The 15,980-nt window shown below is 41.9% G+C and overlaps 1 protein-coding gene across 6 annotated transcripts in view; it reads right to left on the bottom strand.

The window, feature by feature from the left end:
• Window positions 1-15,980, bottom strand: part of pias2 (protein inhibitor of activated STAT, 2) — a 113,791-nt gene that overhangs the window by 37,100 nt on the left and 60,711 nt on the right. For all 6 annotated transcript variants that reach the window (XM_059989774.1, XM_059989773.1, XM_059989771.1 and 3 more), the window contains 3 exons: window positions 11,126-11,216; window positions 1,767-1,901; window positions 386-491 (listed from right to left, as the gene is read on the bottom strand). In XM_059989774.1, coding sequence (XP_059845757.1) covers window positions 386-491; window positions 1,767-1,901; window positions 11,126-11,216 — 332 coding nt within the window. The remainder of the gene's footprint in view (window positions 1-385; window positions 492-1,766; window positions 1,902-11,125; window positions 11,217-15,980) is intronic.

Genomic DNA, 15,980 nt, shown 5'->3' with positions numbered 1-15,980 from the left:
CTAGTGGTAATCGCATAAACAAGTTCAATGTGTTCCCTTAGTGGTTACACTGGTACGATTCTGGAAGTTTCTTTCGGTAATGCATTATTTGAATAAGAGCTATCTCATTGGTTGACTCTTATCTATAAATCTGAATGAAATTTTTCTTATCTATGTTGTATAAAACAGCTGTTTCACGCGGAGCAGCACTTTCTGTTGATTCTCCCTCTCCAACTAGCAGACTTGTATCACTGTCCATTTTCTACATTCCTTTGTTCTATCAGCACTTAACCATAATGAAGCAACAAATTTTGTGCCTCTTTGCTGACTTCCAAAAGAACCTTGGATTTAAACATCAGAATACAACAACCTGCTCAAACCAGCACAGTATTAGCATCCAACTTACTGAGTGCTCTGGAATGGTCAGAATTCCTGATGCCTTTGTTTCTCAGCCTCTGCAGTAACACTGCTGACGTTAGTTGCTTCACCAGAAATACAGACACAGAATAATTCTGAAAAACAGCAGAGATTTTAGTTGTTCTTTGTAATATCAGAATTTTTTAAGATCTACCATATTCTGAGAACATAGAGGCAATGGAGTCTTCTAATTTATTGCTATTTTTTCTATGGCTAAGAACCATAGGAAATATTGGTAGGAAATAGAAATATTTCATAGATTATTGAAACAGAACTATGGACAAGAGAGAGATTACAATTAAAGTGTTATTCATAATCATCCTGTTGCATTTCCAGAAATACGTTATATTGCTACTTTCCTGTACACAATAGAATACATAATGCAGCTGCAGCAGTGATTTGACTAGATGTATAACTCTGATACATACTACAACATAATATTAAAAAACAGCTACTTGAGCTTGTTCTGCTATTCTATAAGATCCAATTTTGATCTCAACACCACTTTTTCTCCACACTCTTTCTCCCCATATCACTTGGCTTCTCAATATCTGACCACTTCTTCTGGCAATATATTCATTGGCACTGATTCATAGCTCTCTTGGCCAGAGAACTCCAAAGATTCACAATGCTCAAATTCCTCACCTGCTGGAAAATGGGCAGCCCCTTATAGTGAAATTTTGTCCTTGTTAGCAAAAACATCTCCTCAACAACCACTTCCTCAAAATCTTTATGCTTCAATAAGATCACATCTCAATTATTTCAAAGGACAAGCAGAGTAGTTCAGGCTTGGAACACCAGAGATAAAGCTCAGGGCATCTCGGTGAGGAGGAGCACCATGGTTGGGAACAAACAACAGGAAGCTGGAGATTTTATTCAACATGCTTTTGTCATTTCAAGATAAAACTCTGCACTGAAGCAATCTGGTTAAAGTCATATTGGAAAGGTTGAAGGACTTCACCAGACCTTATTTACAACTATCAAGATCTAGCTTCAAAACTCAAAATTAATCCCTGCAAACCTGGTTACATACAGGCTATTGCACACTACAAATGGGCTCTGCCTTTACAGATATTTTTAAGTTGATTTTGTCCATAAGTGAGAAAACACACACAGTAAAATAACTCGATGTGACAACCATACCTCCACAGTATTGTAAAGAATGACATTGAGATGGGCCAATTACATTATTTAATGTCTTTGCCTGTCTAGTAACAATAGTACAGAATCAAGATATCCCACACTCGATAGGCTCGCAGCACAAGCACAATTAATTCCTCCCAGTATATTTTTATGAAATTATTGCATAAAATTCCTAAAAACAGAACAAAAGATCATCCACTTTCTCTTTTGAATTCTTAAGCACTTACTCTTCCCATTTCCGGTGCCCAAGAAACCGAAATCTGATTGGGTACAGCTGATGAGAGTCTAACTTGTGAAGTGATGTTTAAAGGCCGACCCGGTCGTTTCTGTTCAACACCATTTTTAACTGGTGGCGTAAACCCCTGGAAGAAAAGTGTAATGATCTGAATTACTGATATTAAGAATGAAAAAAATTAAAACTAGTAAAAGTTCAGTTTTATAATCCACTCCCTCCTGCCCTGTGCAGCAAATCCAAGAACTGAAAAAGCAGATTTTGTAAACATAACATTCAAGCTCCTCATTGTGAAAACAAACAGGATCCCTACCACCCATCCCACAACCTCTTTGACCCACTACTGTCAGAAAGGAGGTCAGGAGCATCAGGACTAGGACTGCCAGACTGATTCTTCTCTCAGGCTATTAGACTAGTGAATACAGGCGATTCTGTGGACGCAGGAAAGAAATGCGGATGGCAGTTTGCCTCCCAGGTGCCAGGGTCCAGGATGTTTCAGATCATGTCCAAGAAATCCTGCAGTGGGAGGGAGAACAGCCAGAGGTCATCGTACATATGGGTACCAATTACATAGGTAGGAAAAGGGAAGAGGTCCTGAAATTAAAGACTACAGGGAGTTAGGAAGGAAGTTGAGAAGAAGGACTGCAAAGGTAGTAATCTCGGGACTACTGCCCGTGCCATGCGACACTGAGGACTAGAATGAGGTGGAGGATAAATGCATGGCTGAGGGATTGGAGCAGGGGGCAGGGATTCAGATTTCTGGATCATTGGGACCTCTTTTGGGGCAGGTGTGACCTGTATAAAAAGGACGGATTGCACTTAAATCCCAGGGAGACCAATATTCTGGCGGGGAGGTTTGCTAAGGGAGAGTTTAAACTAGAATTGTTGGGGGAAGGCTGGGAACCGAACTGAAGAGACTAGGGAAGAGGAGGTTGGCTCACAAATAGAAAAAGCTTGGAAATGGTGTGTGAGGGAGGAGAGGCAGGTGATAGAGAAGAGCTGCACTCAGAGTGATGGTTTGAGCTGTGTTTATTTTAATGCAAGGAGTATCATGAACAAAGCGGACGAGCTTAGATCAGTACTTGAGGCTATGATGTTGTGGCCATTACAGATGGCTCAGGGCAGGGATGGCTGCTTAAGAGTGCCAGGCTTCAGATGTTTCAGAAAGGACAGGGAGGGAGGCAAAAGAGGTGGGGGCATGGCACTGTTGATCAGAGATAGTGTCACGGCTGCAGAAAAGGAGGAAGTCATGGAGGCATTGGCTAAGGAGTTTCTGTGGATGGAAGTTAGAAATAAGAAGGGGTCAATAACTCTACTGGGTGATTTTTTATAGACCACCCAATAGTAAAAGTGACATTGAGGAGGAGCCAGGGAGACAGATGCTGTAATGGTGCAGTAATAACAAGGCTGTCGTGATGGGGGATTTTAATTTTCTGAATATTGATTGGCATCTCCCTAGAGCAGGGGTCGGCAACGTTTACCACTAAAAGAGCCAATATGGACCCATTTCCCACAGAAAAGAAAACACTGGGAGCCACAAAATGAAATAACACTGCATACAACGGTTTTTTTTTGCCTTTATGCTATGTATAAACAAACTATAATGTGTTGCATTTTTGAAATTGATGAACTCCTGCAGAGAAAACGAAATTACATTTCTGCATGCAACAAAAACATTTTGAACTCCGAAAAAAAGACGTTGGGTTGAAGGTTACTACATAGGTAGCCTACCTTGGATCGAAGAATTAAAAGAATGCGCGCACTGGCGGGTGTCAGGCATTGGCAGTTGTGATGTATATTAATAGCGATAAAAAACACGTTGTAGCGGTGTAGCGCTACACGCAGCGCTAAAATAAAGACTGCAGTCAAAGGTAACTTTATTCGAACTAAACAGCCTTGCTTTAAAGCCTCCCTCAACCCGTCCCCGTGGGCGCGGATGCTCCAAAAGACACGTACTCACAAACCCCCGTAGGCTATCTCCCTTAGTCGGAACGATGGCTAATTGTGAGCCGGTTTGGATGTGCCAGGAAACGGTGTCTCCGCAAAGTTTTCATATTGTACAAGATCACCATAATCTTCAAATTTCGAATTACATTTCAAAAGCTAACAAACCACGGGGAGCCGCATCACAGAGATCAAAGAGCCGCATGTGGCTCTGGAGCCGCAGGTTGCCGACCTCTGCCCTAGAGCAAGGGGTTTAGATGGGGTGGAGTTTGTTAGGTGTGTTCAGGAAAGGAGAGGCTTAACAGATCTGGTATTGAGAAATGAACCTGGTCAAGTTCAGATCTCTCAATGGGAGAACATTTTGAAGATCTTGATCACAATTCTATCTCCTTCACAATAGCATTGGAGAGGGATAAAAGTGTTTAATTGGAGTAAGGGGAAATATGAAGCTATCAGGCAGGAACTTGGAAGCATAAATTGGGAACAGATGTTCTCAGGGAAATGTACAGCAGAAATGTGGCAAAAGTTCAGGGGATACTTGCATGGCATTCTGCACAGGTACATTCCAATGAGACAGGGAAAGGATGGTAGGGTACAGGAACTGTGGTGTACAAAAGCAGTTGAAAATCTAGTCAAAAAGAAAAGCTTACAAAAGGTTAATAAAAAAACTAAGTAATGATAGAGATCTACAAAATAAGGCTAGCAGGAAGGAGCTTAAGAGTGAAATTAGGAGAGCCAGAAGGGGCCATGAGAAGGCCTTGACGGACAGAATCAAGGAAAACCCCCCAAGGCATTCTACAAGTATGTGAAGAGCAAGAGGACAAGGCATGAGAAAATAGGACCTATCAAGTGTGACAAAGGGAAGCGTGTATGGAACCAGAGGAGATAGCAGAGGTACTTATTGAATACTTTGCTTCAGTATTCACTACGGAAAAGGACCTTGGCGATTGTAGGATGACTTAGTGAATTGAAAAGCTTGAGCATATAGACATAAAGAAAAAGGATGTGCTGGAGCTTTTGGAAAGCATCAAGTTAGATAAGTCACTGGGACCAAACAAGTTATACCCAAGGCTACTGTGGGAAACAAGGGAGGAGATTGCTGATCCTCTGGCGATGATCTTTGCATCATCAATGGGGATGGGAGAGGTTCCGGAGAACTGAAGGGCTGCAGATGTTGTTCCCTTATTCAAGAAATGGAGCAGAGATAACCCAGGAAATTATAGACCAGTGAGTCTTACTTCAGTGGTTAAGTTGATGAAGTTCCTGAGAGGCATGAACATTTGGAGAGGCATAATATGATTAGAAATAGTCAGCATGGCTTTGTCAACAGCAGGTCGTGCCTTACGAGCCTGATTGAATTTTTTGAGGATGTAACAAAACACATTGATGAAGGTAGAGCAGTAGACGTAGTGTACAGTTGGCCCTTCTTATCAGCGGGTTCCGCATGCTCAGATTCAACCAACCATGGATCAGGAAAACCCGGAAGTATGCTCTCCAGCACTCATTTGAGCATGTACAGACTTTTCTTTCGTTATTATTCCCTAAACAATACAGTACATCAACTATTTACATGGTATTTACATTGTATTAGGTACTATAATTAATCTAGAGATGATTTAAAGTACAGACAGTCTTCAAGTCGGATTTGTACACAAGTCGGAACAGGTACATCCAGTATTATTTAGCATCAGTTAGTCAAACGTTTGTCTGAGTATATAGTATATATTTTACCTCTCTATGCACATAAAACACTTAAGAAACATTTGTGTTTCAATAATTAAACCACTACATTGCTCAGTAATAATTGTTGTTTTCATCAGGGCAGGGCCTTTCACACGCTCCATTATTCTCACTTTATCCTTTAAAATTGTTCTGATCGTTGACCGACTGTAGCCTAACGCTTTTCCAGTGACTGATGGCATTTCATCTCTTTCCAATCACTTTGTTATTTCCACTTTATTTTCAATCGTTATCGTTTTCTGTCAATGGAACAGAAACACTGCGGATTCAGCAGCAGCCAAGAGCAGCAGGGCTGAGCTCCCCTGGGTTCTAAAGTCCACCAGCACTGAGACAGGTTAAATAAGGGACTTCAGCATCTGCGTTATTTGGTATCTGTGGTGGGGGGGGGGGGGGGGGTCCTGGAACCAAGGGTAAGGAGGGCTGACTGTATATGTATTTCAGCAAGGCATTTGATAAGGTAACCCATGCAAAGCTCATTGAGAAAGTAAGGAGGCATGGGATCCACCGGGACCTTCCTTTGTGGATCCAGAACTGGCTTGTATACAGAAGATAAAGAGTGGCTGTAGACAGGTCACATTCCACATGGAGGTTGGAGACCAGTGGTATGCCTCGGGGATCCGTTCTGGGACCTCTTCTCTTTGTGATTTTTATAAATGAGCTGGATGAGGAAGTGGCGGGATGGGTTAGTAAATTTGCTGATGACACAAAGTTTGGGGGTGTTGTGGATAGTGTGGAGGGCTGTCAAGAAGTTACAGTAGGACATCGATAGAATGGAAAACTGGGCTGAGAAGTGGCAGATGGAGTTCAACCCAGATAAGTGTTGAGCTGCCAGATGAAGTGGTAAATGCGGGCTCACTTTTAACATTTAAGAAAAACAGGTACATGGATGAGAGGGGTTTGGAGGGATATATTCCAGGTGCAGGTCAGTGGGACTAGGCAGAAAAATGGTTCGGCACGGCCAAGAAGGGCCAAAAGGGCTGTTTCTGGGCTGTAATGTTCTATGGTTCATTTTGGTAGGTCAAATATGATGGCAGAATATAGTATTAATGGTAAGACTCTTGACAGTGTGGAGGATCAGAGTCCATAGGACACTCAAAGCTGCTGCGCAGGTTGACTGTGAGGTTAAGAAGGCATATAGTACATCAGCATTCATCAACCATGGGATTGAGTTCAAGAGCTAAGAGGCAATCTTACCGCTATATTGGACCCTGGCCATACCCCACTTGGAGTACGTGTTCAGTTCTGGTCACCTCACTACAGGAAGGATGTGGAAGCTATAGAAACGTTTCAGAAGAGATTACAAGGATGTTGCCTGGATTGGCGAGCATGCCTTATGCCTTATAGGTTAAGTGAACTTGGCCTTTTCTTCTTGGAGCAAAGGAGGATGAGAGGTGACCTGAAAGTGGTGTATAAGAGGCCTTGATCATGTGGATAGTCAGAAGCTTGTTCCCAAAGCTGAAACAACTAACATGAGAAGACACAGTTTTAAGGTGCTTGGAAGTAGGTACAGAGGAGAGATCAGGGGTAAGTTGTTTTTTTTTGTATAGACAGAGTGATGAGTGCGTGGCGATGGTGGTGGAGGTAGATAGAATAGGGTCTTTTAAGGGACTCTTGAATAGGTACATGCAGCTTAGAAAAACAGAGGATTCTGGGTAACCTGAGGTAATTTCTAAAGTACACTTTCCACAGAACATTGTGGGCCGTAGGGCCTGTATTGTGTTGTAAATTTTTCTATGTTTCTAACATAACTCCATTATTCATGAGCAAGAGAAAGCAGGAAACTATAGAAGAGTCAACTTAATCTCAGTCATATGAAAAATTGGACGTATTATTGACGATTTTTGTTGAAGGAGATCAGAAATGGATATTATGCATGTGTTTATTCAGGGGACAGACACAAAGTCTAAAGAATTGAGGCAAAACTGCAGTGACCTCATAGACTGTATCTAGATTACAGAGGAGCTGCTTGCTGTCTTGAGGCAAATTAGAATGAAAAAATCCCCAGGCCCTGACAAGGCATTCCCTTGGACCAAGTGGAAAGCTTAGTGCAGAAATTGCAGTGGTCCTAGCTGAGGAATCTGATATTGTCCTTAGCCACAGATGAGGTGCCAGAGTACTGGTAGACAGCCAATGTTGTTCCATAGTTTAAGTATGGCTCTAAAACTCAGCCAGGAAATTATCAGCCAATAAACTTCAGGTCAACATTTGGATAGGCAGGGCCTGATTAGGGATAGCCAAAATGGCTTTGTGTGTGATAAGTTGAATCTAACCAATCTTTGAGTTTTTCTTGGTTACTAGGGAAGTTGAAGGAGAGGCAGTGGATGTTGTCCATGTGAACTTCAGCAAGGCCTTTGGCAAGGACCTGCAAGAAGGTTCACTCACTTGGCATTTAAGAAGTGGTTGTAAATGGATTCAGCAATGGCTTCATGGGAAAAACCAGAGAGTGTTAGCAGATGGTTGCCTCTCTGACTGGAGGCCTATGACTTATGGTGTGCTGCAGGGAGCAGTGCATGGTCTGTTGTTGTTTGTTACCTATATCATGATCAGAAAATCTCATTTTGTTTGTAGTGGACAGCAAGGAAGGCTATCAAAGCTTTCAGCTGCATCTTGTCTGGCTTGAAAAATGGCAGATGGAATTTAATGCAACGTGTGAGGTGTTGCACTTTGGGGGAACCAATTAGGGTAGGTTTTACATGGGTGAGCAGTAAGTCACTGAGACGTGCGGTAGAAAAGGGATCTTGGAATACAGTTGCTTAATTCCTTGAAAGTGACATCACAGGTAGATAGTGCAGTAAAGACAGCTTTTGATACATTGGCCTACATAAATTACTGAATACAGGAGTTGAGATGTTATGTTGAAGTTGTTTTAGATGTTGGAGGAGGCTGATTTTTTGTATTGTGTGCAGTTCTAGGTAGCTACCTACAGGAAAAATGTCAATAAGATTGAAGGAATACATAGAAGATTTACAAGGATGTTACCGGCACCGGAGAAGCTGAGTTATAGGGAAATATTGAATAGGTTAGGTCTTTATTCCTTAGACTGTAGGAGAATGAGGGAGATTTGATAGAGGAATACAAATTTATGATCAGTATAGATAGGGCAAGTGCAAGCAGGCGTCTTCCATGGAGATCGGGTGAGACAGAAACTAGAGGTCATAGGTTACAGGTGAAAGGTGAAATGTTTAAGGAGAACCTGAGGGGAAACAACTTCATACAGAGGGTGGTGAGTGTGGAACAAGCTGCCAGCAGAAGAGCTGGATGTGGGTTCAGTTTCAACATTTAAGAGAGGTTGCATAAGAACATAGATAGGAAACATATGGAGGGTACCGATTGCATGCAGGTTGATGGGACAAGGCAGTTTAATAGCTTGGCATAGTCTAGAAACATAGAAAACCTATAGTACAATATAGGCCCTTCAACCCACAAAGTTGTGCCGAACATGTCCCTAACTTAAAAATTACTAGGCTTACCTATAGCCCTCTATTTTACTAAGCTCCATGTACCTATCCAAAAGCCTCTTAAAAGATCCTATCGTATCCACCTCCAACACCGTGGTCAGTAGCCCATTCCACACACACACCACTCTGAGTAAAAAACTTACTCCTGACATCTCCTCTATACCTACTCCCTAGCACTTTAAACCTGTGTCCTCTTGTGGCAACCATTTCAGCCCTGGGAAAAAGCCTCTGACTATCCACACGATCAATGCCTCACATCATCTTGTACACCTCTATCAGGTCACTTCTTATCCTCCTTCACTCCAAGGAGAAAAGGCCGAGTTCACTCAACCTAGTCTCATAAGGCATGCTCCTCAGTCCAGGCAACATCCTTCTAAATCTCCTCTGCACCCTTTTTATGGCTTCCACATCCTTCCTGTAGTGAGGCGACCAGAACTGAGCAGTGCTGCAAGTGGGGTCTGACCAGGGTCCTATATAGCTGCAACATTACCTCTCAGCTCCCAAATTCAATTCCATGATTGATGAAGGCCAATACACCGTATGCCTTCTTAACCACAGAGTCAACCTGCTCAGCTGCTTTGAGCATCCTATGGACTTGGACCCCAAGATCCCTCTGATCCTCCACACTGCCAAGAATCTTACCATTATTACTATATTCTGCCATCATATTTGACCTACCAAAATGAACCACCTCACTTATCTGGGTTGAACTCCATCTGCCACTGCTCAGCCCAGTTTTGCATCCTATCAATGTCCCGCTGTAACCTCTGACAGCTCTCCACACTATCCGCAACACATGCAACCTTTGTGTCATCAGCAAACTTACTAACCCATCCCTTCACTTCCTCATCCAGGTCATTTATAAAAATCACGAAGAGGAAGAGACCCAGAACAGATCCCCGAGGCATTCCACTGGTGACCAACCTCCATGCAGAATAAGACCCGTCTACAACCACTCTTTGCCTTCTGTGGGAAGCCAGTTCTGGATTCACAAAGCAATGTCCCCTTGGATCCCATCATATCTGGATGAAGTGAAGGGCCTGCTTCTGTGCTGTAGTTCTCCAGAATTCTATGATTGACTACAGAGAAGTTGCCATGGGTCGTAAATGCAGTTTGGACCATCTTGGGTGCCAGCCTATAAAGCACCCAGGACATCTTCAAGGAGTGGTGTCTCAGAAAGGCAGCCTCCATTATTAAGGACCCCCAGCACCCAGGACATACCCTGTCCTCATTGTTACCACCAGATAGAAGGTACAGAAGCCTAAAGATACACACAAGCACACACACTCACTCAATGATTCAGGAACAGCTTCTTCCCCTCTGCCATCAGATTCCTAAATGGACTTCGAACCCGTGAACACTACCTCACTTTTTTTTATTGTATATTATTTCTGTATTTGCATGATTTTTGAGGAACAAGACCACTCTGATGCAGCAAGCAGAGGAAACGAGAGCCCACCGAAAGCTCCGTGCCCAAATGTCAGAGCTCCCTAAGCATTCTGCTGTACACAGTGTGGTAAGGACAGTCACCCCTGCATTGGACTCCACAATCACTGCAGACACTAATTTACCCAGTCCACCAGAGATGCAAACCCATGATTCCCTGGAATTAACGGCTGCCTATTCCTTCACACAATTTTTAATCTATTCAACATAAATATTTTGTGATTGATTTACTTATTTTTAAATAACATATATATATATTCTTCTTATAGATTATGAATTGCATTGAACTGCTGCTGCTAACTTAAAAAATTTCACAACACATGCCAGTGATAATAAACCTGATTCTGATTCTGAGACAGACTCTTGATAAGCTAGAAGCTACTATGTTACCAGACAGGCATGAATGTTGAATTGAAGTCACCATCAATACAGCAATCATATTCTTGAATGATGGAGCTGGCTTGAAAAGCTAAGAGCTCTACTGCATGTTCATTTGTTTGAAACATCAAACTGAAGATTTATTGCAATATTTAAAAGTACAGCATTAGATCTGAAAATAATCAATAGGGTGCTATTTTAAACATTCTAGAAGTATTTTTGATGTATTTCATTCATTACCTTGCATGAGAGTGCACAACAATAGCTTGTAGGTGCCTATGTAAATAAAAAAATTTCATTCTTCCAGCACCGATAGCACAGCATTCACTTATCCCTTCTACCCAAATAATGTTTTTGTGTTTTCTCGGTAATATTTTAATGAACTTACTGGCAATGGATATAGTTTTCCATTTACTTTTATGCATAAATTATTAGGATAATTGTCTTCCTGGGGACAGCTCGTCTCTGCAAGGCAAAACCTAAAAACGATCGAACAGTAGATACAGATTAATAATAGATATACAAAAGACACTGCAAAAAGCATCAGTCCTCTTAATGGGAATTTATCTAGTTATTGCACTATTGGCTTTATTCTCAACATTACTTCAACATTGATAATAAATCACCCATGATGGAATGTTAGAGCAGACTCAATGGACCAGATGGCCTAATACTGTTCCTATGTCTTATGGTCTTTAAATTTACAACATATTGTATCTTCATTGGAAAAAATGCTTCTGAAATGCACGAACTAGCATTTAAGAAAATAATCAAACCAACATATTTCCTTTATATAAAGTAACTGCCTTAAAAGCCCATTACAATGGTGCTGTAAACATAAGAGTAGGCTGCAAATTATATATTGTTAAGTAATCTAAATACTCAACTATTCTACCAGCCTACCCACCATCAAGGACACCGATACAGAAAGGTGCTGGAAATGGGCAACCCACCTACTCATGGATTGCTGGTCCCACTCCCATCAAAGAGAAGGCTACGTAGTATCTGCGGCAGTAACACAGACTCAAAAACAGTTACTTTCCCCATCAGATCCAGAATAATTATTTTGTTCTCCTTTACACTTGTGTGCTGGAAATGACATTACCCCATCTTCAATCTTGAAATCAGTTTCTCACAATGACGGATTTTAATACTCAAAGTCAGACTGTGAACGAATTTGAGGGACATCAGGAGATGGTATTGTACCCATACTGCTGCAGCCTCTCATTTTTCTTGTGAGTTTAAATTGCAGAGTTGGGACTTGCCTGGATAAGCAACTGCACTACGTATCAAAAATGGCACACACTCTAGCCATGAGAGTGTGCAAGGAATGAATGTCTAGGATGGTGCATGGGCTGTAATGAGGAGCATTTGATGGCTCTGGGCTGCTTGCTGGAGTTTAGAAAGAATGAGGAGGGATTTCACTGAAATTTATAGTATGTTGAAAGACTTACCGATGGAATGGATGTGGACAGGATGTTTCCCTAGGGGAGTCTAGGACCAGAGGGCACAGTCTCAAGAATATAGGGATGTCCACTTAAAACAGAGAAGAGAAACTTCTTTAGCCAGAGGGTGGTGAATCTATGGAATTCATTGCCACAGACAATTTTGGAAGCCAAGTTATTGAGTATATTTAAACCGGAGGTTGATAAGTTTTTGATGAGTCGGAGTGTCAAAGGTTACAGAGAGAAAGAAGGAGAATAGGGTTGAGAGGGTTAATAAATCATCCATGATGGGATGGCAGAGCAGATTCAGGAAACATTCTTTCCATGTCCACTCCATTTAAGCCTTTCAATATTCAATAGGTTTCAATAAGGTCCACTCTCATCCTTATAAATGCCAGTGAATGCAGGTCCAGAGCCATCAAACACTACTCATAAATTAACCCTTTCATTCCCTGAATCATTCTCGTGAACCTCCTCTAGACCAACTCCAATGCAAGCACATATTTTCTTAGATAAGGGGCCCAAAACAGTGCACAATACTCTAAGTGTGGTAGTGATCCTTTCCAATGGAATTTGGCCACCTTAGTAATTCCTTTTACTCCCCTGTAATACTGATACTTCTGACTGTATGTTAAAGTACAAGTGACAAATAAAGCTAATTTTTTATATTGTTAAAAAGATACACATATATTTAAAAAAGATGGCCGTTTTGGCTCTTTTCAAGAATTTTGTTCAATGAAATTTATGTACTTTATTGTGCTTACTAGCCCATGCCTGCATGTTATCCAGTCTCACTGCACATATGCAAAGATCAGTTCAGTATGCAAGGAGCCATACACAGAAATAAAACTGTGGCAAATGAATACTCCAACTCTGCCATGGATGGCCCCAAGCCCAACTTCAAAAGGCCAAGGGGATTTGCATTGGGCTAGCAACCCCATCCCGTAAAAACTTAGCTACAAAAATGCCAACGACTTCATCCCTGAGAGAGGAAAAATGTTGCCTCAAAGAAGAATGAAGTAGTGTGGTGAAGTGGAAGCCACTTGGCTAATCAACCTTTTGTCAGCTATGGACAGAATCTGGCAAGCTGCTGTTGCTGGCCTATGCCCCATCAGGGGTAATGGGCTTGAGAAATTAATATATCAAATATGCTGGAGATTAGCATTGCTGATATGCTAATAATTCTATTTAGAGATAGTGAGAAATAGGTCCTTCCAGCCGCAATGCCCAGACCCAATTTAACCCTAACCTAATCACAGGACAATTTACTATGACCAATTAACCAATCACGTACCTGGACTGTGGAAGGAAATCAGAGCACCCGGAAAAACCCACATATTTCATGAGGAGGATGTATAGAGACTTCTTATACAGAACACCGGGATTTGACACTGAACTCCAACACCCCAAGCTGTAATAGCGTTGCACTAACTGTTACACTACCATGGTGCCTTTTTCATGATTCAAACATATTATTGCTCAGCCAAGAGTAATTAACTTCTTCTGAACTGTTCTAATGCCCACGAAAAACAAAAGAGATTCTGCAGATGCTGCAAATCCAGACTATCATAATAAAAATGCTGGTGGTACTCAGTAGGTCAGCTATCTTTGGAAAGGAATGAAGAGCTGACGTTTTGGGCTGAGTCCTGATGAAGGGTCTCCACCCAAAATGTCAGCTCTTTAGTCCTCTCCATAGATGTTGCTTGAGCTGCTTAGTTCCTCAGCAGTTTGTGTGTGTTGCTCAGAGGCCCAATTTCTTTACCTGGAGTTGGGGAAGTGTACCTACCTTTCTCTTCAGAACACAGTTACTGGAAACGTCTGGTTGAGTTATTTTGGTACAAGGGGGTCACACCAGTTGCAGTTAATGAAATGTTAATGAGTTGTGGAAGAAAGGCAGCAGTTTAAATGCCCATATATCTAAGCCAGTGCACGAATGGAACAAAAAGTACAAGACCCTACCCATTGGAGGATAGCAAAAACCAAGGAGAGGATCAACGGCGTCTAAGTGTGAAGTGATTCACTTTGGAAAGATGAATTTGAAGGCAAAGGTACAGAAGTATCAGACTAAACTACCAGACTGGGTAACAGCTTCTTCCCACAGGCAGAGTATGAGTACCCTGTCACAAAGTCTCGTCACTTGGACAGTGATCTTTTTATAGTTTATCTGTGCTGTGCACTATATGCATTTTGAATTATTTTATTAACTTATTTATGGCAAATTTTGCTGTGTGACATAGTGGTGCTAGAAAGTTTGTGAACCCTGTAGAATTTCCTCTATTTCTGCATAAACGTGGTCTAAAATGTGATCAGATCTTCACACATTCTAAAACTAGATAAACAGAACCCAATTAAATAACAGAAGAAAACATTATACTTGTTCATTTATTTATTGAGAAAAATGATCCAATATTACATGTATTTCTTGGAAAAAAATATATGAACCTTTGCTTTCAGTAACTGGTGTGACCCCCTTGTACAGAAATAACTCAGCTAGACGTTCCTGGTAACAGTTGATCAGTCCTGCCCATCGGCGTGAAGGAACTTTAGGCTATTCCTCCTGACAAAACTGCTTCAACCCTGCAAAGCTGGTGGGCTTCCTCGCATGAACTTCAGGTTCTTCCACAACATTTCTATATGATTAAGGTCGGGACTTTGACTCAGCCAATAGACAGTATGTGCAGAAGTAGACCATTCGGCCCCTCGAGTCTGCACCGCCATTCTGAGATCATGGCTGATCATTCACTATCAATACCCAGTCCCTGCCTTGTCCCCATATCCCTTGATTCCCCTATCCATCAGATATCTATCTAGCTCCTTCTTGAAAGCATCCAGAGAATTGGCCTCCACCGTCTTCCGAGGTAGTGCATTCCAAAACGTGAAATTTCTTCTGCTTTAGCCATTGTTTGGTAGATTGACTTGTGTGTTTAGGGTTGTTGTCTTGCTGCAAGACCCACTTTCTCTCGAGCTTCCATTCACAGACAGATACCCTGACATTTTCTTGTAGAATTTGCTGTTACAATTCAGAATTCATAGTTCCATCAATGATGGCAAGCCAGCCTGGTCCCGAGACAACAAAGCACGACACTACCACCACGTTTCTCAGATGGGATGAGGTTCTTATGTGGTATGCAGTGTTTGCTTTTTGCCAAATATAACGCTTTGTAGCGGTGTGCTACACGCAGCGCTAAAATAACGACACGGGAGTCGGTAAACTGCAGTCAAAGATAACTTTATTCGAACTAAACAGCCTTGCTTTAAAGACTCTCTCAACCCACCCCCCGTGGGCGCGGATGCTCCAAAAGACACATACTCACAAACCCCCGTAGGCTATCTCCCTTAGCCGGCACGCTGGCTAATTGTGAGCCGGTTCGGGTGTGCCAGGAAATGGGTCGCCACAGCTTCTCATTTAAGCCAAGAAAGTTCTATTTTGAACTCATCCATCCACAGAACATTTTTCCAATAGCCTTCTAGCTTATTCATGTGGTCTTTAGCCACTTTAGACAGGCAGCAATGTTCTTGGAGAGTAGTGGCTTGCTCCTTGCAATCTTGCCATGCACACCATTGTTGTTCAGTGCTTGCCTGATAGACTCATGAACACTGACATTAGCCAGTGAAAGATATGCTCCTTAGATGTTACCCTAGGGTTCTTTGTGACCTCCTGGAATATTACGCAGTGATCTTCGATGATTGATCACTCCTGGGGAAAGCAACAGTGGTTTTGAATTTCCTCCTTTTGTACACCATCTGCCTGACTGCAGTTGGTGGAGCTCAAGCTCTTTAGAAATGTTTTTTCATCTT

Source organism: Hypanus sabinus, chromosome 14 (genome assembly GCF_030144855.1).
Source record: "Hypanus sabinus isolate sHypSab1 chromosome 14, sHypSab1.hap1, whole genome shotgun sequence".
NCBI classification, from domain to species: Eukaryota; Metazoa; Chordata; class Chondrichthyes; order Myliobatiformes; family Dasyatidae; genus Hypanus; species Hypanus sabinus.
The sequence above is the reverse complement of the archived record's forward strand: the minus strand, read 5'-3'. Positions and strand labels throughout refer to the sequence as shown.